Below are 27952 nucleotides of genomic sequence, written 5' to 3'. Positions count from 1 at the left end.
CCATAATTTATTTTAAAAACTGGGTCGCCGTTTTAATAGGGAATTTGACATGACAAAAGCTCGGATATTAAGAGGTATATTCAATTAAGCACAAAGTACCCCCGGAACAGACATGAAGGCACAACACCGCGAATCCGCAACGTTCCGGTACCGTAATAACAAAACAAAATGACCAGTCGCACGTAGCCGCGAAAATTGAATAAGTCCCTAAATGTCTACTAAATTTCCCCTTAAAAAAAAGTCTTTCCACAAATCTACAGCTCAGAGATCTCACTACAGCCGTCCTAATGAAGATAGCAGGAGATTTAGGACAAGTGTGTGTACGACATACACTGGAAAACAGGTACAGATGGGATAGTGGTTATATCTGCAAAAATAGACCCTTATATTTATTGGAGTTATAAATTAACAATAAAAGGAAGAGGTACAACATTGTCAGGTTCTTTGTAACAAAGAAGAGTGATTGCATTTTTCACAGTGTAAATTGTCATTTTTATATATAGATTCTAGAGTGTGCAGAGACATTTTCAAAAAAATACCTTCAAGCAAAGAGTAATTCACAGAAATTTTGCTACAATGATGGTGTTCTAAACCATTTCAAGAGAAAACCCACCATAGAATCAGCATGGAGGATTATTATATGTGGGCAGAATGTAAAGTTTTACACGTCTTACTTTTGTAAATGGCGATTTTAGATTTGTATTCCATATAAATGCGAACCTTACAACTGTCCCAATTCAAGGGTCGTAAAAAGGGCAGGGCTTACAAATCTTCTGCCCTAAAGTGGGCGTTCTGGGCGTGGTTTGTGTGGATCAGGCGGGGCATATTTTGTCCTATCCCGTGTTAAGAAGTATGTAAAAGTGTTAAAACCATATCTGCCTTCTGTCCCGGAATTCCCGGGAGGCTCCCGAATTTCGGGGAGTCCACACAGACTCCCGGAAGAGTAGGCAGTTAATGGAGGGGATGGGGCTTATACGTGTCATTAAGCTCCGCCCCTCCATTCAATGCTGTAATTTTCGGCTTTTCCATAGTGGGGGGGCGGGGCTATGGTGACGCGAAATGTCACCACGCCCTCCTCCTAGCCCATGTCACATGACTTAAAAGTGGGCATGTATGGTTAAAACTGGGCTTGTATGAGGCAGATTGTGTTTGGGACATGACAGATATCACTGATGTATACATGTATATAAGCTTATAGAGGCAGAAAACCTGGGTATAACATACATGTGGCACGATCAGGGTCGCCATTAGCGAAAAAAACAGATGTATGGGTACCGAACTGGCCAAATAATTCCAGCAGCGACCTGTACTGGTACTGTTCCCGGAAGATATGAACGTTCCATGTCAAATTGCATTGGAACTAGAACAGGCACACAGTAATCCATTTTGATACTACTAGGCATCCTTACCAGGATACGGGATAAAATTAACTAATATTGCAGAGGACTTGGACGATCGACCATCTCAGCATTAAGTGATTCAGATCAAATTCGAACATTTCCATAGGAAACTTGTTAGATTGAACTGAAAAATTGATAAACTATTGAATGAGTTTAGTAGGGTATATTTACTAAACTGTGGGTTTGAAAAAGTGGAGGTGGTGCTTATAGCAACCAATCAGATTCTAGTTGTCATTTATAACATTCTACAAAAGGACAGCTAGAATCTGATTGGTTGCTATAGGCAACATCTTCACTTTTTCAAACCCGCAGTTTAGCAGATAGATAGATAGGTAGATAGATAGATAGATAGATATAGATATAGATATATATATATATCTATATATATATATATATATATATATATATATGACAAAAGAAACAGAGGTGTAGCCTATTGCCCAAACACCACAACTCTGTCCCAGACTTCATTTAAAGCTGCTAAGTAAAAGTTATACAAATCTGGTATCTTGAGATGCAACTCCCATATAATCAATTATGTGAGTGATTTACTAATCTAGCAGAGAGAGATCTGTGAAAGCCAAACCAGCAATGTCCCAAACCTGTCAATAAATCAAGTCAACAACTTGATTTTAATAAGGTCAATTATCCCCATAAGAGACCAGGGTCATGACCCCCAAGGACTCACTCTATTCTTAAACCCCTGCTGTAGGCAACTTACTACCTTTAATTCTGTAAATGGTTTACTCTTTCATGGATATTTGAAGTTACTGTTTTCATTTTTGGGATTAGTTCCACATTAAATCCCAGCATAGCCATGTTCTATCGCCGCTAGAAAAGGCCTATCTTCAACACCAGTATATGGCAAGCTATAACAATACATCTACTATTTCACTGGCATGTAAAAATACTGATGCGCGGTTATAAGAAGACTAGATTGTGCGCCCTGGGAAACGTGTCCTGCTAATTATAGATGTAGGGATGCATTCAGAATGACAGAACAGAAGCAGTGCAGTACAAAATCTCCTATTCCAAGCTCCTGCATGGGTGGGGATGGAGAATTCAATAACACAAATAAGGAGACATCAGACATAGCACCGGCTCCCGACCATTACAAAGCTGCTGTAATTTCCTTTGAAGAGATCATTTCTGCTGCTAATGAATTCTGCATGCTGGGAAGACGAGCTTAATATAAACATAGATCTTCCTTAGACTGTTATTTATACCTATGATGCATTCATCACTGCGGCACGTCATGAAGAGTTGGACCCATATGTGCAGCTAAATAAAAAAGAACCAGAGTACTTATGTGTATTTGTGAAATTGCGCCATTTTGGCCGGCTCCCGTGACGTAATGACGCAAAACGCGGCATTTTACAGCGGGGGCGGGGCCAAATGCTGCGATTCCCGGAGAATCACAGCATTTTGGCCCTAATTCTGCCCACTTCACTAGGAAGTGGGCAGATGCGGGAGATTGACACACTCTCCCGGGAGTCTGTAAGACCCACCCGAAATGCGGGAGTCTCCCGGACACTCCGGGAGAGTTGGTAAGTATGCTCTTTTCCCTTTGGAGGGGATCAGTACATTTCTCTAACAGTTAGAACTTACGTCAGTGTTTTCGCCTGCAGCATTTCGCTACCTATGGTGACATAACTCTGCAACTTCAGACGTTCTTATATCTGACTGTAGAGGAGATTACTTCCCTATATTTTATATTAATGTCTAGCCAAAAGTGATCTGGTATGACTAGCAAATATAATAGCTATCTCGGGCCTGAATTACTTTGCAGCTCGTTGGAGACACAAGGAAAAAAACTCTGAAGCCTTCATATCTGCTGCAGCTACGAGTGCTGCAGTCACAGACATCACCCTCCTCTCATATAGCAATGATGACAGGTCTAACACTGGCCATGTGTGTCCCTTCCAGTCCTTATATCTGAAGTAATCATCTGCCATCTCCCTGCCCTGTACACACAGACACTGCTGCAGGATCACATTCACAGCAAGCAATGGAAGAATGAACATGAGCCAGTGAAATGAAATAACAATATGTACAAGCTGTATCCATTGAAACAGTTTAGTGCACTGGGATGTAATTTATACTGCATCTTGCAAAAGTATTCATAACCCAAGCTATTATCTCACTTTACTGAATAACAGATCCTGCACTTCTAATGAAATGTTTTGGTCTGTGATATTTTTACAGCAAAGCACTGAAACGCAAAAGTAGTGTTTGGTTTTCTTTTAATGTGGCATTATTTTATGTTTAAAAAAAGAACTGAAATATGCTGTTTGCATATTGAATCCCTCACACTGTAATGTTTTGTAGAGCCATTTTTGCAACAATAGCGGCTATAGGGTAACAGCAGTAATTGGCCCATTCCTCCAGGAGATATATATATATATATATATATATATATATCTATCAATCATCATCCTCATCATTTATTTATATAGCGCCAGCAAATTCCGTAGCGCTTTACAATTGGGAACAAACATTGATAAGACAATACTGGGTAATACAGACAGACAGAGAGGTAAGAGAACCCTGCTCACAAGCTTACAATCTATGGGACAATGGGAGTTTAAAACACAAGGGCACTTGCTACATCATATTGCACACTGGACCAGCTAGAATGCAAAGGTAAAAGTACTGAGTGGGCTGTGTGTGTAACATTGTTGCAGAGGGTTGTTCTGTTGTGTTAGTTGTGTAGAGGGTGGTAATAGGGGAGATTAAGATGGTGGTTGAGGAATATCATAAGCTGCCTGAAGAGGTGGGTTTTCAGAGAACGCTTGAAGGTTTGGAGACTAGAGGAAAGTCTTACTGTGCGAGGGAGGGAATTCCACAAAGTGGGTGCAGCCCGGAAAAAGTCCTGTAATCGAGAATGGGAGGATGTGATGAGATTGGAAGAGAGACGCAGATCTTGTGCAGAACGGAGGTGTCGAGTAGTATATATATATATGCACAGAACATTACAGCACATCTATACACACACTTGTAGCCTTGGCTGTACATATGGGCATTGACAAGAACATGTGGACATTACATGTAGCATATTTCTTGGTCCATGCACTGCCATATGTTCTTTTTCTTCATTATCCGCACGAGACATCATCAAGTCTCCCAAGATATTTAAAGTAGGCAAATATGGGTTTCATTAGTGAATATATGATTCATAGATTACAGAAATACCTATACTTCTCTAAAAGTCTAGAGTCTTTTTTAATAATAGAAAAATATTTTGCTAGTCTACTAGAACGTCCGGGAGACCCCGTAATTTCTGGAAGATGCAAACTGCGACATTGCACTTCCCCATTTGGTACTCCCTCCAGGATCTTGACTGCAGCAAATCCATTTGCACATCTACAGTTGAACATGACACGAGCACAGTTGTAGACAGCAGAAGACAGGTTTATAAACAAACAATGCATGTGTCAGACACAGCATTACATGTTGCCCTGTAATGAGGGGCAGCAGCAATCCAACCTAAGAGGCCGTATTAGAGCAAGGTAGCCCCGCAACGCAAATGCCATTTTGTGACACCATGAGTCTACTCTTGCGTGAATGCATCAGTTTACACGGTTCACGCCAGGCTTACATGCCAAGATGGTGTTGACAGCAGGTTTGCAACATGTCACTCCTTCTGACAGAGCAATCTTTGCCGAATGTAGTCTAGGCGCAGGAATGCTACCTGTATCGCACCTGCAAAAATTAGATCTGTGTTGCAGAATGAGATATAAGGGGTGGATACTGCACATATAGGGGGCATTCCTGTTCTATGATCATCAACGTTTATTTATATAGCGCCAGCATATTCCGTAGCACTTTACACAATTGGTTCTAGTAGGTCAACAGAACTCCACCCCCCTCCCCCTGCAAAACAAGTGTTCAACAGTGGCGGATTGGGCAACTGTCTATGTGACAGACTGGGCTACTGTCTATGTGGCAGATTGGGCTACTGTCTATGCGGCAGAATGGGCTACTGTCCATGCGGCAGAATGGGCTACTGTCTATGCGGCAGACTAGGCTACTGTCTATGCGGCAGATTGGGCTACTGTCTATGTGGCAGATTGGGCTACTGTCTATGCGGCAGAATGGGCTACTGTCCATGCGGCAGAATGGGCTACTGTCTATGCGGCAGAATGGGCTACTGTCCATGCGGCAGAATGGGCTACTGTCCATGCGGCAGATTGGGCTACTGTCTATGCGGCAGATTGGGCTACTGTCTATGTGGCAGATTGGGCTACTGTCTATGTGGCAGATTGGGCTACTGTCTATTCTTTCAATGAGACGCCTTTTGGACCAGGTAGCCTTACAGCTGTCACCTACACATAACTGCACATTAAATAGATACAAATATTTGAATGTATATTTACATTTACTATGAATTACAATTGTAATGTTGGCAGCTCGCTATCATTTTGCCATCGCTATACTTTTGGGCACCGGAACAGCAACATTTAGATGATCTATATCAGTAAACGATGCTTCACGGCTGCAAGGATTTTGACAAGAGATTAAATACATGTAATAAAATAACTATCAGGTATCAATGCAAAAATAGCTGCGTGAATGTTCATATACGTTAGAACTTTAAAATCGTACTGTATTGGCAAATAAAGCAATATAACGAAACATAATCCTAACGCTGAGTGCTTTCTTTCCGTGATCTGAAGCAATCTAAGGGCACATTTATCAATATTCACATAAAGTGAAAAATAGTTTTCAATCCTTATCGCAGTGATAAGGGATGAACTATTTCTCACATTTATGTACAACCCTGCACAGAAACAGCAGTTCCGAAAAACTGCTGTTTCTGTGATAAAAAAAATCATACTTACCCCCCTCTTCGGAACGCGATGTCCCTGGATCACCTCCTCGTCCTCTTCAATACTCTTCTTACTGCACATGCGCACAAACATCTCGCTCTATCTCTGCAACTATAGTTGCAGAGAGCGAGCGGTGAGTGACAGGGAGGGATCATGTGATCCCTCCACACATGCGCTGTCCAGCTCTGCTCTTCGGAGCAGAGATGACAGTACTGAGATTTTTCATTTATGATAAGGTACGCTAGCTTCAGCTGGCGTACATTATCAAGACAAGTTTCCGGATTATTTTTTTTACGGAACTTGTTAGATTGCGGCTGGGAGCAGTCACCATACTGTTGAATGGTGACTGCACCCAAAAACGAAGAGGAGTGCAAAGCAGCAGATAGCCACGATATCTGCTGCGATGCACCTTTAATAAATATGCGGAGGACACGGATGCACCTTATTTTGCCGGTAAGAGCACTATCGTGCTTTCTTAAATATGCCCCTAAGTAATGCGCTATAACCAGAGTTGCCGTATCTCGATAACAAAGGTTCCATCCAGTCATACACTGGTGGAGAACAGATGCAGAGAGACTGCGGATGGATGCTGTTCTCATGTGAAAAATACTGCTGTCTGTAAATACAGATAGATATTGATGATCAATAGAGATGCAGAGATATTATCACTGTCTGCAGATGTCCTTGACGTGTCCAATATTGTGGCTATTGGATTACTGGCAGCAGTGTATGCAAAGTGATTACTGATTACACCCGGCAGTACTATTTCTATAGGCAATATAAAAAGATGTATATTAAACAAAGTATGTTAATTTGATAAAAATATATCATACAGCTAATAATCTAGATCACCATGAAAGTAGAAGTCGTCTGCTAAGGAAGACAATGACCTAGTGAGAAATAAAGGGGGGAGTTCAATACTTCGCGATGAGCCCCTAAAGACATCAAGGGGATGTCCGTCTGCGCTCATTTCTAGATACTACTACGGTACCCGAACATCGCTGATCTGCCTGAGCACCTCTATGGGGCGCAAATGTAAATCAGTGACGACACACCGCTGCGGAGTGCAGTCACGAACCGTTCGGTAGATCATAGAGGGGAATTTAATTACCCCTTAAGAATAAAATTTGTTACATGTTTTCCCCATAAATGTTCAGTAGAACATAGATGTATTAGATGCACACAGGTGTAATTATTGCCGATTCTATACTGTTCTGTTTCTGACAGGTAAATGAGGAATAAGGAATCTCTCACAGATTGATCTCTTTCTGCAGAACACAGCGCTGTTAATACAACACGGAGCTGGGACAGGGAAGAGGAGCACAATCCATTTCAGATTCTGCCTCTCCCCATTTACCAACAGCGGAACAGATGAGAACAGAGCACAATGTGTCTTATTCTGCACAGAAAGTAACGTCAACCTGAAAATAACATTAACATTCTTTATTCATTATTTTTGTTTAGTGGGACTTTGGGAACTGCATCCTGCAACAATTCTTTTCAGCTGTTGCTATGTTACAGCAAAAGTCAATCACGTCCCTGAAAACAGATATGAGATAGATCATAATGCCAACAACTTATAATTATAGAGGCAAGTATGGGAGGGGGCGTGGTGATGTCATTGCGACCAGTCACAATGTCTGTGTTGCACTGTGGAGGTGGGGCTTCAGCCCCGCCTTCCTGGGGGCTGCCTGAAATTTGGGAGCCTAGATAGATAGATAGATAAAATATAGATACAATATGGATAGAGGGATAGATAGACAGATAGATAAATGTGAGATAGATAGATAAATGTGAGATAGATAGATAGATAGATAGATAGATAAATGTGAGATAGATAGATAGATAGATAGATAGATGTGAGATAGATAGATAGATAGATAGATAAATGTGAGATAGATAGATAGATAGATAAATGTGAGATAGATAGATAGATAGATAGATAGATAGATAGATAGATAAATGTGAGATAGATAGATAGATAGATAGATAGATAGATAAATGTGAGATAGATAGATAGATAGATAGATAGATAGATAGATAAATGTGAGATAGATAGATAGATAGATAGATAAATGTGAGATAGATAGATAGATAGATAGATAGATAGATAGATAGATAGATAGATAGATGTGAGATAGATAGATAGATAGATAGATAAATGTGAGATAGATAGATAGATAGATAGATAGATAAATGTGAGATAGATAGATAGATAAATGTGAGATAGATAGATAGATAGATAGATAGATAGATAGATAGATAGATAGATAGATTTGGAGAGTGATACAGTTAATATTGAACAACAGCAAATACAGACTAAAGGCAGAACAACAATAACGTCATCTGGCATGATGTCTCTGCTAGGATGGTGAATACCAAATTGGAATTTGACTGTGCTTAGCAACAAGCACAGGATCTGTGTGGGCTCATCTTATGGACAACTGTGTTCTTGATCTGCTACTTCAGACACCTCCGTTTCTCTTCCAGCTGATCATGTCACTAACTGCAAACTACACTTCACTCAGGATAGTAAACCTGCAATACTTGAGCAAAGCATGCTGGGACGTACACCTGGATATGTGTGCAGGCAGCAAACCATCAGATCTGGCTGATGGAACTGCAATTGACTGCAATGAAGTAAATATGTAAATGTGTCTAGCTGATTACTCCACGTGTGGATTATCAACTGATATAAATTCATGTAACGCCTGCTCAACAGACGGCTCATTTGCCCACATCTGGTGGCAGGGTCCTAAATTGTCTGCATTCTTAACCTCAAAGTCCCCTTGTCCCTCAGGTTTCTTCCTCCCGCTTAGAATTCCGACAGTCACCTGACATCAGTACAATAATTCCGACATATTGTTTTGTCGGCTACATGCCAATTTGCAGCAACAGGAAACAACCCTACGCCCCATCTATGTAATCAGTCATCAATAGAATTTGGCGCTATGACAAGTATTCTCCACAACTCGTCCAATCATTTAACAAAGTTTAGGAGCCTTCGTACTTTGTCATACTTCTTCCGTTCCTCAAATTAATCGTTTGACCTATTAGGATTGGTCCACTTGGTTCCCTTCCCCCCCCCTAGCCCTCCGCCACTTTCGGCAGCCAGCCCAAACACCCTCCTTATCTCCCCTTGTTTTTGTTTTTACCTTTTCTAACATTTGTTGATACTATAATAATATACTACTAAAATCTGATCAGCATATGTTGTAGTTAAATATTCTGGTTGACGCAGCACCACAGATCTGTGATATGTCTTCAATAGTCACGTTCTTGTATGCTACTGTGTTCAACATTCAACAATATTCTTATTATGTTTGTCATATGCTACTTTTCAAATAAATAAAAGTCTTTAAAAAAAATAAGAAACGTAATGCAATGCAGTTGGTCTAGACCAGCTTCTAAACAATTGTGGATCAAACACATTAGTAGAATTACACTCTTTCAGACGACAATCCACAATTGGTAAAATAAATATAAAATAAGATAAAATATCCTACATGTAACAATGTAGATTACCACGATGATACTGGTTCAATGCAAGACATACATACCCCTAGACAGCTGTATTAATCACTCTGTATATGTGGTATCCAAATATACCTTAATTATGGCACCAAGTGGCATATTTATCATAGAGTGTTTGTACCAGCTATAGTGCTTCGCCCTACACACCAATGGGTCATCACTGAAGATTACACTGCTATATGATTTGCCGGGTGGTACATGGACCGTAGTGATGCTTTTTCTGTTATTAATATCTCAGGATGACGTTACCAGAGGAATCAATGGTGAATACTTTTAAAATATTTTTTATCTTTTTTATATTTGAAACCTATTTTGAAGTATTTGGGGATTTTTTTCTTGCCAAGTGGATCTAATCATGAATGAAGCAACTACCCTTACCACTCCTGGGGGCTAAATAGATCAAGCTGAGAGCTTTCCGGCGGGTTTGAAAAACCAATCAGATTCTAGCTATCATTTATTTAGTACATTCTACAAAATGACAGCTAGAATCTGATTGGTTGCTATAGGCAACACCTCCACTTTTCAAACTCGCCGGAAAACTCAATACATTTACCCCCTGGTCAGTATCGCTGAGGCGGATGAGTATCACTCAGGTTCCAGTGTGAGATGTTAATGATAAATTGCTGCAATAACAGGTTTTCTATCGCTGCAATAATAATAAAAACAATTTCACCATTATCACCGCTTGTTCTTAGAAAGGCCCCCAAGATATAAATAAGTGTGGTTTCTTCCTATAGTTATAGCACAGTAGGCCAATATATTTAGTAAAATATAGTTTAATAAAATATAAGTGACGGGCAAACAACAAGATTTTCAGAAGTCGATGCGCAAGTATGCGTAATGCAAATACTGGGACTAACACAATGCAGAGGAGCCACAATGTAGGAAGGAAATTTAATTATCCCAAATGTTTTCTTTACTTGATCAAGCATTCTATCTGTTTATTTTGGTGATTTGTTTCATAACTATTTTAAAAACTAAAGACCCTAATGTTGCCCATAGGCTTGGGTGGGGAGGGGAATCCCAAACATGTTTTACTTAAAAATCAAAAGCATTAAAAAAAACCTCGTACTTGCCCACTCTCCCAGAATGTTTGGGAGACTCCCGAATTCCAGGTAGGTCTCCCGGACTCCTGGAAGAGCAGGCCACTCTCCAGCATCCAGGATGGGAGCCTCCATGATGTGATTAGTGGTGAATTGCGTCATTTTGGCCCCACCCACTGCTGCAAAATGACGCTTTTGGGTCACTGCATCACGGGGCAGGGCCAAAATGACGCGATTCACTGCGCAGTAGCCAAAAATTTTTAAGTATGGAATATCCAGGTCTTCATTTTAGTTGCCAAATCCAACCACTGCCCAAGATAATATGCTGGCAGGCCAAAGGAGGCTTTTGAAGGTTCATGTACTTCTTGGGGTCCCTATGCTGCTGGATCCTACAGCACTGACATAGGCTGCTATTGTTACATGTCCTTGATGCCTTGTGTATCTTTCCAATGTGTTCTATTGATATTATACCACATGTTCTGCTGTGATTAGATCTGTAACGCTGACTATACCTCATTATGTAGTCTGTGCCAACAAAAATGAGCTTATTAGACAGGGTAGCCTATTGACGTTACTCCCACTGTTCTTGCCTGGGGCTCAGTTGCAGCATCAGTGAAACAGAAAAACTCATGTTCACTGTGTGACTATATGGAGGGTTTAGTGAAAAACTAACATTTAGAATATTCCTATGAAGTAAATCAAATTGACTAATATTATTTTACCGTGCGATTGTGATCAGTACGACACGTGTTATGACACAATCGATAAATAACACACACACACACACACATATATATACACTTACACATTCACTTGTACTTAGTTCACCTTAAAAAAATAGTTCCAACACATATTCAATTAAAATTAAATGTAGAAGATTTTATAGTTAAATATTATAATGTTAAATACACTTTAGTGAGATCTAAGGTTCAGAATACAGGAAACATATCATGTTTAGTATCATTTTAATCCCCTATTTCTTCTCAGATGTTCTGTTCAATCTTCTAAGAGATCGCACCTTGCGTATGCAAGATATGGATTATAGGGAATAAATGATCAGAATGGTATTGTGATTGTAATGTAAATAGACCAGTTTGAACCAGCTTTCGGTGGGAAGATTAGTATGCATCTTTTGGAGAGCTGACCCCCACCCTTGGAGGGCATCATTTGAACAGACCAATGACCTGCATTTCACTGGACTGCCCTGAAGCCTGAACCTATGGAAACATGCAAATCATCTGTATTGTGTTCACTGTATCACTGACTGTATATAAGCAGGAGTTCTGGTGCCAGCAGGCAGTCATCTTGACCACAGACTTCAGGATTGAAGGACTGTATGCTGAATTCAGAACGCCTGCGTATCTATTGGTGGAACATATATTATTGAATTATTATTCTTTTGCTTTTGCTAATAAATCGCGTTGTGAGTTGGAACCACACAAATCGCAGCAGACGATGTTTAATGGTAAGCGATAAAATAACTTTAATAGAAAGTTCTGACAGATGTGAACTATTCCCTCATTATTGCGGCTCTATCAACCTGTTACAGACTTTCCTGCCCTCCCCTAGACTGGCATTCCAGGAATACAGCCCTCCACATTCTGAGCAAAGCACTGATAAATGAATTCTCAAGATTAGAAGGGACACAACTCCCACCGGTTACTGTTGGGTTGGCTGTGGCACTTTTTAACTCAGCATAATCTGTTTGCTAATGATGATGATGATGAAAGGACATAGTATTATGTGTTTAGAGCTTTGTTGAGTTTGTAGCTATGCATAAATCCTAACATATGCCCCCCTGAAAATCGGGGCAAGGAGTGTGCACACAAAAAAGAGTTATGCCACTCCCCTGGACCAAAGGCTAAAAACTGGGTCAGGGCCCTCCTGCCTGTCTATGCAAAATTCACTGGCTCTCTTTCCACTATACATGAAAACATATATGTATTTATTAATAGCCCCACCAACCACACGTAACATTAATACCCAACCCAAACATTATATATAACACAACCAGTGGCTGGCTGGCAAATTTTAGCCTAGCGGCGAGGGAGGGAGGTGGTATTGTGAGACTTCACTCAGCAGTCCATAAGGAACATTTAAAAAATAAAATGTAAGTAGCCAAATGACCCAGCCCAAGGTAGCCCACCATGGGGACGGCCTGTGAACACAACCCTCATAACATTAATACCATACTTGCCTACTCTCCCGGAATGTCTGGGAGACTACAGAATTTTGGGGAGTTGTCCAAGACCCCCAGGTTGGTAGCAAAGAAAATATTTGCACTTCTAATCTACAAGGATGAAATTATCCATACACCTTCCCTAATTTTGATTCTCCGCCTGCTGTCCGTTCAGTATAGAGGGACCCACACTCTAGAGCAGGCTTGGCTAACCTGTGGCACTCCAGGGGCTAGATTTACTATGCTGCGGGTTTGAAAAAGTGGTGATGTTGCCTATAGCAACCAATCAGATTCTAGCTTTCATTTATTTAGTACATTCTACAAAATGACAGCTAGAATCTGATTGGTTGCTTTAGGCAACATCCCCACTTTTTCAAACCCGCAGTTTAGTAAATCTAGCCCCAGGTGTTGTGAAGCTACAAGCCCCAGCATGCTTTGCCAATCTATAGCAGCTTATTGCTGGAAGGGTATGCTGGGACTTTTAGTTTCACAACACCTGGAGTGCCACAGGTTAGTCTATCCTAAATCTGTTGCAACACTGATCTTCCTCTCTCACGGCTCCACATCTGCTGCACCACTTTGCAAATCCCTACACTGCCTCCCTGTGTTGTAGAGAATCAAAATTCAAATTACTCACCCTTACCTACAAAGCCCTCAACAACACCACCCCTTCATACATCTCAAATCTCATATCAAAATACTCTCCCTCCCGCCCTCTTAGATCTACCTCTGACCAGCGCCTTGTAGCACCTCTGGTAACCACCTCTCACTCCCGCCTACAAGACTTCTCCTGTGCTGCTCCCCACTTATGGAATTCCTTACCAAAATCAATCAGACTCTCCCACAGCCTCCAAATATTTAGATGCTCTCTAAAAACCCATCTATTTTTTAAAGCTTATCTTATCCCTGATGATATTATTCACATTAATACACCCTCACAGCTGTCCCAATCTCCACTCTGAGCCACACTCGCTCCTCTTGTTTCAGCTGTGCCCTCTTCCACTTAGAATATAAGCTCTCTACTGGGCAGGGTCCTCCATACCCTTTGTTTTCATGTCTGCATTTATTTTGTCTGCCTTGTATGTCCCAGTTTTATGTATGTTCCTGCTTTATGTATGTCCTTGTTTTATGTATGTTCCTGCTTTATGTATGTCCTGTTTTCCCTACTGTACGGCGCTGCGGAGCACTGTGGTGCCTTATCTACGATAATAATAATAATTCATGATCAGTATTCAAATTCTTTCCACTGTTTGGTAATACCTATGTACTTTAAATGCTTGTTAGTTAGATGTATGGTCTTTGTAAATTCTATTTTGTTAAAATTATTGGTTGGGATCAAAATCTGTGACGTTTTATTAGTCTTCAATTGATTGAGACTTAAATATCGTCCCTCAGGTGTGGCTAGAGAATGAAGAGCGCTAGGCCACCCCCCGACCGTCCTCCCTATTTACATTAACCTATGTTTTACAATAATTTGCAACTAAAATTTTGGATTACACTTACACGTGGACAGACATTTTTTTTTATTATGCACATTAAAAACAAGCGCAACAAGTTGACGTATGGAAACCTCTCTGCAGTACTGCGCTTCACCTGTTCCAGCCTTGCACCTAACTTTCAAAAAGTGGTGGAAAATCTGGTCAACCATAAGTCACATTGTATTGTCAGATTTGTTTGTGTTACATTAAACTGCTTCCTGATATAATATTATAGTCTGGTGCCTCTTCCTTTCATTATATATATTGTTGTAACTTATAGCGGAGATTGAGGTTAATGTGTGGCCCCTTCTGAAGGTCACTGGGCCACACCTGTCGCTCTTGAGGTCCTTCAAGTTGCCCATCACAGAGGTACATGCCAGAAATATGTGCAAGCAGATTGGAAATACAAATTTGATTTCAGTGGAGGCATTCATATATTGGTATGGGCAGCATGGTGGCTCAGTGGTTAGCACTTCTGCCTCACAGCGCTGGGGCCATGAGTTAAATTCCCGACTATGGCCTTATCTGTGCGGAGTTTGTATTTTCTCCCCGTGTTTGCGTGGGTTTCCTCCGGGTGCTCCGGTTTCCTCCCGCACTCCAAAAACATACTGGTAGGTGAATTGGCTGCTATCAAATTAACCCTAGTCTCTCTCTCTATGTCTGTCTGTGTGTTAGGAAATTTAGACTGTAAGCTCCAATGGGGTAGGGACTGATGTGAGTGAGTTCTCTGTACAGCTGGCGTTATATAAATAAATGGTAATGATGATGATGATGATGATGATATTGGTGGAGAGTATCGTTCTATAAATGCAATTACTGGCTTCAGATTATTATATAGGTGTGCTAGCCAACGTCGATTAAACCAACAGATGCCATGGAGGTCTACTCTGGGCAAAATTTCTGGATTAGAGAGAACAGTTAGAGGATAGGACATGATGATAAAAGCCATCTGAACAACACAATATAAATATTAAACGGGGGGGTTGTACCCAATTTTTTAAGGAAGAAACCAGAAGACCACATATAGTCAGATAGTACTGGCTAAGAAATCATTCTTCATACGTACTCATTGAGGAACAGCTTTAGCCACTTGAGCTGATGTAAATTGCTTCTAGCTGAAGTATAGTACTTTTGTTTTGAAACAATAGTTCTCCTGTCCTCTTATACAAATACATTGTTTTCTTTGGAACTTCAGATAACTTCTTGTTCCATGTAAAAGGAAACAGTCTGGACTGCAATTTAGTCTTATTGGATGCAGACAACAGAGGAAGGCTTCTAAAATAACTAAATCCGAGCCCTAGTGATAAATACACAGGGCCTATACCGAAGGCTGGTTTACCGCCAGAATGGTTAACTCTGTTAATAAAGACGGATTTATTAAAACTATCATTACAGTTTTTGCAGTGAAGGTTATTGATGAAAGTGAAAAGAAATTAGAAAGCGCTAAGTGTTTCTATTTGTGCAAATACGCCTAATGGTCACACCTATATTCATGGGTGTGCTCCCAAATCCTGGTGTTTGCCCCTGTGCCTAATTTTGTGGGATTACAAGTATACCAGGAAACGAGCATGGTTGAAAGTGAAAACATCCCTCCTACTAACACTTTTCAACCCACCCCCCCATTAATTAATTAGTTACATTAAACTTTTCCATTTTACTTCTATAATACTGGTTAGCTTAGCCTCATTTATTAAATTCATCATGAGATTGAGAGGACATCAAGGGGTAAATGTATCAAGCTGCGAGTTTCCAGTGTGCTTGAAAAGTGTAGATGTTGCCTATAGCGACCAATCAGATTCTAGCTGTCACTTTGTATAATGTACTAAATAAATGTTAACCTGATTGGTTGCTATAGGCAACATCTCCACTTTTCAAACCCACCGGAAACTTGCAGCTTGTTACATTTACACCCAAAACTGGCTTTATTCAAGTATAGGATAACACCCAACTACCCTTGACTTCTGAGTCAAGGGTAGTTGGGTGAAAAAAGTGTGCGTCCTCGCAAAATAGGAAACGCACCCTTAACGTGCCTTCTCCATCCCAATGATATCATTTAAATGATCTTAGACTGCAAAATAAAATCCTGTTTTTACACGTAGATGCATTCATGTGCCTCATCCATCATCACCGATCCGCCCACCTCCTCCAATCAGGAGATGCTAACCCCGCCGAGTCACTATATGACCCGCAAATCCCTGCATGTCCCCATGAAAACAGGTGCGTTCGCGTAAAAAAAGTAATTTGTAATGGACTCATATGGTGATTTTAGACCAGTGGGTGCATTGAACACTTGTGCTTTTATACCTAGATAAGTATTTGTGTTCATAGTGCTCAATTCACTGCATGCTGACACATCAGAGCGAATGGGGAACGCTCAGCTTGTCACATAAGAGGGATGATGCCCATGTGAAAAGATAGTACCTCATTCACTTCAATGTGTCAACGCGGGGCGTATTGCTCACTATGACCATTAGCGTCTTTTCTGCAGAAGAAGCGCTAGTGTTCTAAGTGCTGTCAGTGTGATTTTCACTGATCAATTCAAGCAAATAGACCAATGAATCTACCTTCTGAGGGCTTATTTTACCCATTTAAAATCCAGTACAAATGATTCAGACTTAAAATCAGAAGGAATGATGAACTCCATGTAAAGGATCATCACTCGCCCCAGAGGTCCATGCATGTATTGTGATGTAAAGGATCATCACTCGCGCCAGAGGTCCATGCATTGTAATGTAAAGGATCATCACTCGCGCCAGAGGTCCATGCATGCATTGTGATGTAAAGGATCATCACTTGCCCCCAGAAGTCCATGCATTGTAATGTAAAGGATCATCACTCGCGCCAGAGGTCCATGCATGCATTGTGATGTAAAGGATCATCACTCGCGCCAGAGATCCATGCATGTAATGTGATGTAAAGGATCATCACTCGTCCCCAGAGGTCCATGCATGCATTGTGATGTAAAGGATCATCACTCGCGCCAGAGGTCCATGCATTGTGATGTAAAGGATTATCACTCGCCCCAGAGGTCCATGCATGCATTGTGATGTAAAGGACCATCCCTCGCCCCCAGAAGTCCATGCATTGTGATGTAAAGGATCATCACTCACGCCAGAGGTCCATGCATGCATTGTGATGTAAAGGATCATCACTCGCCCCAGAAGTCCATGCATGTGATGTAAAGGATCATCACTCGCGCCAGAGGTCCATGCATGCATTGTGATGTAAAGGATCATCACTCGCGCCAGAGATCCATGCATGTAATGTGATGTAAAGGATCATCACTCGTCCCCAGAGGTCCATGCATGCATTGTGATGTAAAGGATCATCACTCGCGCCAGAGGTCCATGCATGTGATGTAAAGGATCATCACTGATGTGAATGAGTTCTCTGTACAGCGCTGCGTAATTAGTGGCGCTATATAAATAAATGATGATGATGATCACTCGCCCCAGAAGTCCATGCATGCATTGTGATGTAAAGGATCATCACTCGCGCCAGAGGTCCATGCATTGTGATGTACAGGACCATCACTCGCCCCAGAGGTCCATGCATGCATTGTGATGTAAAGGATCATCACTCACGCCAGAGGTCCATGCATGCATTGTGATGTAAAGGATCATCACTCGCCCCAGAGGTCCATGCATGTATTGTGATGTAAAGGATCATCACTCGCGCCAGAGGTCCATGCATTGTAATGTAAAGGATCATCACTCGCGCCAGAGGTCCATGCATGCATTGTGATGTAAAGGATCATCACTTGCCCCCAGAAGTCCATGCATTGTAATGTAAAGGATCATCACTCGCGCCAGAGGTCCATGCATGCATTGTGATGTAAAGGATCATCACTCGCGCCAGAGGTCCATGCATTGTGATGTAAAGGATTATCACTCGCCCCAGAGGTCCATGCATGCATTGTGATGTAAAGGACCATCCCTCGCCCCCAGAAGTCCATGCATTGTGATGTAAAGGATCATCACTCACGCCAGAGGTCCATGCATGCATTGTGATGTAAAGGATCATCACTCGCCCCAGAAGTCCATGCATGTGATGTAAAGGATCATCACTCGCGCCAGAGGTCCATGCATGTGATGTAAAGGATCATCACTGATGTGAATGAGTTCTCTGTACAGCGCTGCGTAATTAGTGGCGCTATATAAATAAATGATGATGATGATCACTCGCCCCAGAAGTCCATGCATGCATTGTGATGTAAAGGATCATCACTCGCGCCAGAGGTCCATGCATTGTGATGTAAAGGATTATCACTCGCCCCAGAGGTCCATGCATGCATTGTGATGTAAAGGACCATCCCTCGCCCCCAGAAGTCCATGCATTGTGATGTAAAGGATCATCACTCACGCCAGAGGTCCATGCATGCATTGTGATGTAAAGGATCATCACTCGCCCCAGAAGTCCATGCATGTGATGTAAAGGATCATCACTCGCGCCAGAGGTCCATGCATGTGATGTAAAGGATCATCACTGATGTGAATGAGTTCTCTGTACAGCGCTGCGTAATTAGTGGCGCTATATAAATAAATGATGATGATGATCACTCGCCCCAGAAGTCCATGCATGCATTGTGATGTAAAGGATCATCACTCGCGCCAGAGGTCCATGCATTGTGATGTAAAGGACCATCACTCGTCCCCAGAGGTCCATGCATGCATTGTGATGTAAAGGATCATCACTCGCGCCAGAGGTCCATGCATTGTGATGTAAAGGATTATCACTCGCCCCAGAGGTCCATGCATGCATTGTGATGTAAAGGACCATCCCTCGCCCCCAGAAGTCCATGCATTGTGATGTAAAGGATCATCACTCACGCCAGAGGTCCATGCATGCATTGTGATGTAAAGGATCATCACTCGCCCCAGAAGTCCATGCATGTGATGTAAAGGATCATCACTCGCGCCAGAGGTCCATGCATGTGATGTAAAGGATCATCACTGATGTGAATGAGTTCTCTGTACAGCGCTGCGTAATTAGTGGCGCTATATAAATAAATGATGATGATGATCACTCGCCCCAGAAGTCCATGCATGCATTGTGATGTAAAGGATCATCACTCGCGCCAGAGGTCCATGCATTGTGATGTAAAGGACCATCACTCGCCCCAGAGGTCCATGCATGCATTGTGATGTAAAGGATCATCACTCACGCCAGAGGTCCATGCATGCATTGTGATGTAAAGGATCATCACTCGCCCCCAGAGGTCCATGCATGCATTGTAATGTAAAGGATCATCACTCGTCCCCAGAGGTCCATGCCTGCATTGTGATGTAAAGGATCATCACTCGTCCCCAGAGGTCCATGCCTGCATTGTAATGTAAAGGATCATCACTCGCCCCCTGAGGTCCATGCATGCATTGTAATGTAAAGGATCATCACTCGTCCCCAGAGGTCCATGCCTGCATTGTGATGTAAAGGATCATCACTGGCGCCAGAGGTCCATGCATGCATTGTAATGTAAAGGATCATCACTCGTCCCCAGAGGTCCATGCCTGCATTGTAATGTAAAGGATCATCACTGGCGCCAGAGGTCCATGCATGTATTGTGATCTTGTTCTTCGGAGCAGTACTTCAATAACCTGTGCAATTTGGCCTACACACATACACATCACACAACCTTTGGGTGTCCTTCCCTGCCCATTTAGCAAGTAAGGGGTTTCCCTTTCCCCAGGACTCCCCCAATATCTGGTGCTGGGAGTCACATCACTATATTTGTTTTTTTATTCAGCTCTCCTGAACAGGAATGAATTGGGTCCTTCTGCCTAGTTGCTGTCTTCAAACATACGGTAAGTCCAGCTCTCTGCAGCAGGTAATGGGGTGGAATCCTGGGGACCTGCCCCTATAGAGCTCTATTAAAGTGTTATATTAAGGACTCCAAAAGTGAGCGAGCCCTTTTACGGAATTCCATTCAGATTTCTAGCAGGGGTGGACAAAATAAAATAGAAGTTAGAAGCCGATGAGTCAAATACAGGAGCTAGCTGGCTCTTTTAGGCCACGTACACACTGGCATTAAAATTCTGCATTTAAGATGCGTTTCTATTTAAGTGCATGTAAAATCATTCTACCAAAAGAGGCAGCACATATTTGTGGTTTTAAGCGCGTTTAACGTGCATTATTTGTGCTACAATGCATTTTTTTTTAAACGTCTTTTTGCTCCATTTCAGTGCATCTGACAATAGTCAACGATTGACAACTTACATTCATCCCAATGGAAGTGCATTGCAAACACAATGAGATGCAGTTAAGAACCGATTACATATGCGTTTCCATATGGTTTTTTTTTGCCTTGAACAAGATAACAACTGCCACTGACAGGTTTAAAAAATACATCTATATCACGTTTTAAAAGCAACGAAACCACATATACAATGTATATTAAATGCATACATAAATCTAATGTGGTTTCTATGTGTTTTTACTTGTTTTAAAAAAAACAAATAAATCACATTGCAATAACTAGTATGTACATAACCTTCAGAAGCCAGGGAAATGTGCATCCATTGCAAAAATAACTCTAAAAAGTTAAGCACTAGCATTTTAAGATGTATTGGCAGCCTGGCTCCTTGGGATTTGTCCAGCCTGTGTCACGAGAAACAGTTATGACCGAACCTGCTTATTTCCATCTTCGCACTACCACAAAAAATGTGGAATACGTTAAAATACAAACTGTGATTTAAAAAAAAAAAAATCACAAACCTCATTCATAGAATAAAGTGATTTAAAAAGGTTCAACCATGAAAACGTTCCGTCTTGTTTTGTTCTTTTAGGTGAAAATAACCACTATATATATTTTTGCTAATATTAACTAAATACTGCTTGCCTTACTATTTGCATTATTTCATTGCCACCTATAGTTGTTTCCCCTCTGTCTTTCTGACCTGAAAACAACACCCCAGAGAGTCTTGTCAGCTCACACCATTCCTATAACGACAGTTAATGGCAACGAAAGCCGCAGATAACTAAATGTTTTACAAAAGAGAGGTAAGTTTGGCAGCGTAACCTCAGCTCACACATGTAAGATATAGCTCACAAACTGCAAGTCAGGATTTCTGTTGCCCTTCTGTGTTTAAATTGCACACTGGGGAATTCCTATCTTGTGGTAGAGGGGGGATTCAGGAACCTATGGATTTACAATTTATATTCTCACTGCACCAGTGTTGTTACTAATCTCCAGCAAACCTGAACAGATGAGCCTAGTAAATTACTGATGGAAAGGCGCCAATGTTTTGTAATCTACAATTTAATACGGAACAATTATTTGGTCGCTGATAACACAATTTAACCATACACACAAAAATAAAAATATATAATACAATCTATGCACTATATATCCCAAAAAAAAGTAGATCTCCAATGACTGTGCAAATATGTATCCCCAATAAGTCATGTATAAGGCCATGATATTGCAGTTATAGAAACAAATTATCATTTACTTAAAGGATCACTGATGCTTATCAATGATATTTAGCAAAATGGCACAAATCACCCCATAATCTGCCCTGCTCTTCTCCTTGGATATGTTCCTCTCTGCAGTAGTTAACCCAATAAGCACTGGACAGAATGATGGGGGTATTATAGCCTACAGACAGTCCCACTCACTGTTTGCACTATATAATTCCCCAATTGCATGCAAGACCTCTTCCCTAGCATGTAATTACTGCAGCATTCAGATAAGGGATTACCAACAAGACAAGAGACACAATAACACAGATGCAACACAATACTTGGGCATGAGGCACAGAGAGAAGACATGATGGGTGTCACATGTAAGGGGTGGAGAGGGTGATAAGAATTTGGGGTGTACCTTCAGTCACATAGTTGTGGTCCCGAAGAAAGCTGTGGTTAATTTTTCGCGTGTCTACGTCCTCGCCCATTGACAACAGGATTACTCAGCATGCCTCTCCGCAATGGACTGATGGAATCACCAGAGGTCGTCACAAGAGCACCATCCATGCTGCCACAAGCTAGCAGAGGAGGGGAGCACAGCCAGCCACTGAGCCCAGCATCATCATCATCATGCAGCACAGCCAGGTCAGGGATCAGCACAATGCACCTCCAGCACACAGGCTGGTAGTGGTGGTAATATGTCCTGCTGGATGCTGGTGCTAACAATCAGGCCACTGCAGCAAAGCGCAGGAGATGAGGAAGCGGCTGTGTGACTTGTTGTTCGCTGCTGTCATATGCTCTCTGCTGCATCACATCACGCCCCTCCCCAGCAGCTTCTTCTGGCCCAACCACACAAGGGTCTGTGCCTGCATGTGCTGCTGGAAAGTGAGGAGAGGGGAGGGAGGTACTAAGAGGAATGACAGCTCCAGTCTGCTCAAAGCAATCACTAGAATAATAGCAAATTAAACTTTTATCTATGTTTTTTTTTTTTTTTTTTTTTAAATATTACATCTATCTTCCACACACTTATTGCCAAGATACTTGGTCATGTTTTGGAATGACATGGACTGATGGCTGTTTTATATGCAGCCTGAAGGCAGAAAAATGTCAATAAAACTGCTGGTGTTCCATAGATAACACCCCAGGGTAAATTTAACAAGCTGCAGGTTTGAAACAGTGGGGATGTTGCCTATAGCAACCGATCAGATTCTAACTGTCATTTTGTAGAATGTACAAAATAAATGATTACTCTTTTGCAGGATTATTTATTCTAATTAAGAGCCCTGCCTATGGGGCCCCCAGGCACCTGCCCATCGTGCCCAATGGAAAAGATGGCCCTGCATGCGCTCCCCCACACATGCAAACCACTACACAAGTGTCATAATGTGGAATAAAAGCTGATTACTATGGAATGACAGCTGTTTTATACATCATGTCAATCCAGAAATGTCAATAAAACTGCTACATGAAAAACACCCCTATTTCTCCCAGATCCCCTAATCCCATAGACCCCATTACACAAATGATATAGGGGTCTAGTTATGAAGACTGCTATTTTGAAGAATTTCTATCACAGCCGATCGCAGCAACAGGAAATCTGTAGCCACTCCATTTTCAATAAATTCACAGTGACCGGCAGCGGTACGAGGTGTCTTAACGCTCGTCAGGCCAGTTTGGCATTAATATGAGAAGACTGGACTTCAGTTTCCAGCTCCAGATGCAATAAAAAATAATAACGCTATTAGAAGAAAAAGAGGGGAAAAGTATAAATGAGTGAACTTAGAATCAATGCCTGTTTGTATGAAATCAGTGCTATATTATGGTTTTGTGTGTGTGTGTGTGTGTGTGTGTCTGTGTGTGTGTGTGTGTCTGCGTGTATGTATGTATGTGTGTCTGTGTGAGTCTCTGTGTGTGTGTGTGAGTGTGTATGTGTGTGTATGTGTCTGTCTGTGTGTGTATGTGTGTGTCTGTGTGTGTATGTATGTGTATGTCTGTGTGTGTCTGTCTGTGTGTATGTGTCTGTGTGTCTGTCTGTGTGAGTATGTGTGTGTCTGTGTGTGTATGTATGTGTATGTGTGTGTGTGTGTATGTATCTGTGTGTGTCTGTGTATGTGTGTGTGTATGTGTGTGTGTATGTATGTGTGTCTATGTGTGTGTGTCTATGTGTGTGTGTGTGTGAGAGTGTGTTTGAGTGTGTGTGTCTGTGTGTGTGTGTATGTATGTATGTATGTGTGTGTGTGTATGTATGTGTGTGCGTGTATGTATGTATGTATGTGTGTGTATGTGTGTCTGTGTGTGTATGTGTGTCTGTGTGTGTGTGTATGTATGTATGTATGTGTGTGTGTGTATGTATGTGTGTGCGTGTATGTATGTATGTATGTGTGTGTATGTGTGTCTGTGTGTGTATGTATGTGTGTCTGTGTCTGTGTGTGTTTTGCTCCTTAAAAAGAAGCAAGCATTTATTATTACTATCATCATTATTATCATCATCTCTGGAGCCCAATTAATGTCAGCTCATACTTGTGAATGCATACAAATATGATTGCCTGCTCAGAATGTGTTATATGTTTCAGAGAAAATGTCAAGAGAACCAAGCATTCATTTCCCATATGATATATATGGGTAGCTTAGTTGAGACAGACAACCTGTGGTTCTTATTAATACTTCCCACTCTCCCGGAATGTCCGGGAGACTCCTGAATTCCCGGTAGGTCTCCCGGACTTAGCCCACTTCCTAGTGGGCAGAATTAGAGACCAAAATGGTGCAATTCTCAGGGAATCGCTGCATTTTGGCCTCGCTGTAAAATGAGATGTCATTACATTGCGGAAGTGGAGCCAAAATTATGCGATTCACCGTGCCCCGCCTCCCGCACTTCCACCTCCACCCGGCATCTCCCGGACGCCAACTTCCTGAAGTTGGCAAGTATGTACTTAATGTGGTGAGGAACTACAAGTCCAAGCATATCTTTCCTAAGCATGCTATTAGTAAACGTCTTTACTACCGTTTACTTCAATAAATTATTAATGCATTTGGTTTTCATCCAGCCTGGAATATATTACTAGTTTGTAGGATAATTCTATAAAGAAATGTCATGTCGTGCTCTCCCCCCTCCATCTCGTCCCCAATGTAAATCCCCTTAAAACCACCAAATGCCTTATAACAGAAATATGAATGTATCAATACCTTACAGATATCGATGTATCCTTGTAAAAATAAAAAATCAAGGGTTTGAAATAATGATCATCCTTAAGTAATGAAATACCCATGTATCCAGTTTCTACAGGTTCGATACCATGAGTTAACTCTGAATTTACCATTCTGTTCACCTATTGATTTCCGTATATGTACTATATAATCTACATGTAAGTTGATTTTTTTTTTGTAAGTCAAATTCAAACTGGCTGAGACCTATGACCCCGATGTATCTATGCATAATGCTGTCTGATATGTCATCTGTTACCTGAGACCTGGATTGTTTTATTACTGTGAAAATAAATAAAATATTGCTTATAAATAAAAGTAGTATGTAATGCACATCAATGGGGGCCTTCTTTAGCTGTGGGCATTTTAACACTCTCTCGAAAATAACATTTTTTTTATTATCAGTTGTTCATGTTTCATATATGTAACATTGCTAATGTTGCCTCTGCTGTGTAGACCATAGTTGCCTGCTCTCCCAGAATGTCAGGGGGACTCCCAAATTTTGGGGAGTTCTCCCGGGAGAGCAGGGAAACCCGCCACACTGTACCCTTTTTGCTGGTGAAATGAGTGGGGGCGTGGCTAAATGGGTAATCCTAGCTCCTTCCCCTGTTGTGATAGGCCTATATTGAATAAGTTTGAAAGGCGGGGCCTAATGACGCGATCCCGCAGGACGGAGCCCCCTCCCGGAGATCATACAGCCAAGGTTGGCAAGTATAGCGTAGACATTTCAGCCAATTCAATTATAAAACTAAGCTGGACTTCTTACTGCAGCTATAACCCATAACTGCCAAAGGCGTGGTGGGGCATGTCAAGGGGCATGTCACGACATCAGGGGGTTGCCTAATGCTTTAGGTGGATGCCTTACAACCCCCTCATCCCACTCCGTCTGTGGGAAAATAGTGAAGACAAGGTGCGCTTCTTTAAATTAATGAAATGTGCGCCCTACAACAACCATTATTTAAATTACTATATCACAATATAGCTATATTGTGCACAATATTCTCCTATTTATGTAGATGCTGTCACATAGAGCCTGATTCATTAAGGAGCACAAAGCAAAAAAAAAGGAGTAACTTTGCACCTTTTCAAACCCATGTTGCATTGGAGGGGGAGGTAAATTTAAAATGTGATGGCAGATTTATACCTGGGGTAGGGGATGTCCTAGATCAACTTTAAATGTCAGTGTAAAAATAAAGCTATCAAGTATCTGTGCGCTACATGAAAAAGCAGCCGGTATTTACCTTATGTGCAAACTAATGAACTATTTTGCACCCCTTGTATTGTAACATGGTTTGTCCAGGAGCAAAGTTACTTCTTTTTCTGCTTTACTTTCCTTAATAAATCAGACCCATAGTGATTTATATAGTTTGTTTTAGAGCAGCGGATTATGTGCACTTTTGTTACTTAGTTGTCCTGAATGCACTTTTCAAATGATTTTATTCACTTGTACATATTTCATTCATTTAAAGAAGCGCACCTTGTTTTCACTGATTCTTAGTTTGTTATTTGGAAGTTGGACCACTCCCTTCAGGTGCTCCATGCTTTGAAAATGGAGGCTCAGGGAAGGTTTTAAATGTGACACCTTGAATATATATATGTTTTCCATGCTAGGGATTATTCTACAGGAGATGTCTTGACATTGGTAGGTGAGCTTATCACAATATAGCTATATCATACTTGCCTACTTTTGCAGGCAGCTTTCCTGGAAGGGGTCCGTCGAGGGGGGCGTGACCAAACGCGGGGCACCGTTAGGCTCCACCTCTGTCATTATCAGGCAATTTTAGCCAATCGCAACAGGGGACGGGGCCACAATGATGCATTTAGCCTTGCCCCCCACCATCTTCAACAACACCGAAATCTGGATCTGGGATTTTTGCCTGCTCTCTCGGGAGTCCGGGAGAACTCCTAAAAATTCGGGAGTCTCCCGGACATTCCGGGAGAGTAGGCAACTATGAGCTATATTGGCAACAAAATTCTCCTATTTATGTACTTGCTGACACATAGTAATTTATATAATGTTTGTTTTAGAGCGCTGGTCTATGTTTTCTTTTGTCCTCTTGGGGATATAGCTTCTGACAGTCAGGACTGCTTAGAATGGCTGGCAGGTCTCCCAAAATCAGCAGAACAGTTAGGAAGCATTGTAAATTATTTTATCTCATGTTAAACAGGGGTTTGCTTTATACTTTGGATATTTTGCAAATACCAGTAAGTATACAAGATACATGTCAGGATTTTAAAAGTGCAGATTCAGAGACTCCATTTACATTTATTCCAGCTTTCAAATGAAAAAAGTATTTGACCATGGTCATAAGACAACCTTCACACAAACTTATAAGCATAAGATCCTGGAGCCACTTAATCACTTTTTATCATTTTGCTATGTGATAGTTTAGATCTACAAACGAGTTATTATTGGTTTTCTATGCTGCCAGTTCTGACCTTTGCCTGACTATACCTTGGTTTGTTGTATCTATCCATTCTCTGGATTGCTGCCTACCCTGATCTTTCAACTGGATTTTGACGACTGTATTTGTAACATAGTTAATGAGGTTGAAAAAAGACACCAGTCCACCAAGTTCAACCTATTTTGGATCTCCTGCGATCCTGCACTTATATTTGAAATTGATCCAGAGTAAGCAACCGCCAATCTGTTTCAATTGTGAAAATCCCCCCAGACTCAATATTGCAATCCTATTTTTACCCTATATCCACTACTATCCTTCATTTTAATTAATGGTCGTATCCCTGGATACACTTTGCCGCAAAAAAATTGTCTAACCCTTTCTTAAACATATCTATTGAATCTGCCATCACAACCTTCCCTGGCAGTGAATTCCATATCTTGACTGCCCTTACTGTAAAGAACCCCTTCCTTTACTGGTTGTGA

At 41.4% G+C, this 27952-nt stretch overlaps 1 protein-coding gene across 3 annotated transcripts in view; it reads right to left on the bottom strand.

Moving 5' to 3' along the window:
• The window catches only part of PPP2R2C (protein phosphatase 2 regulatory subunit Bgamma), a 121489-nt gene extending 98811 nt beyond the window's left edge, over window positions 1-22678 (bottom strand). Inside the window, exon 1 of one of the 3 annotated variants that reach the window (XM_075194549.1) lies at window positions 22283-22678. In XM_075194549.1, the coding sequence (XP_075050650.1) occupies window positions 22283-22352 (70 nt within the window). In that variant the 5' untranslated portion in view covers window positions 22353-22678. The remainder of the gene's footprint in view (window positions 1-22282) is intronic. The other 2 variants (XM_075194548.1, XM_075194550.1) reach the window with 2 other exon arrangements.
• Between the last annotated feature and the right edge of the window lie 5274 nt (window positions 22679-27952).

The sequence above is a fragment of the Mixophyes fleayi genome, chromosome 1, assembly GCF_038048845.1.
Source record: "Mixophyes fleayi isolate aMixFle1 chromosome 1, aMixFle1.hap1, whole genome shotgun sequence".
NCBI classification, from domain to species: Eukaryota; Metazoa; Chordata; class Amphibia; order Anura; family Limnodynastidae; genus Mixophyes; species Mixophyes fleayi.
The sequence above is the reverse complement of the archived record's forward strand: the minus strand, read 5'-3'. Positions and strand labels throughout refer to the sequence as shown.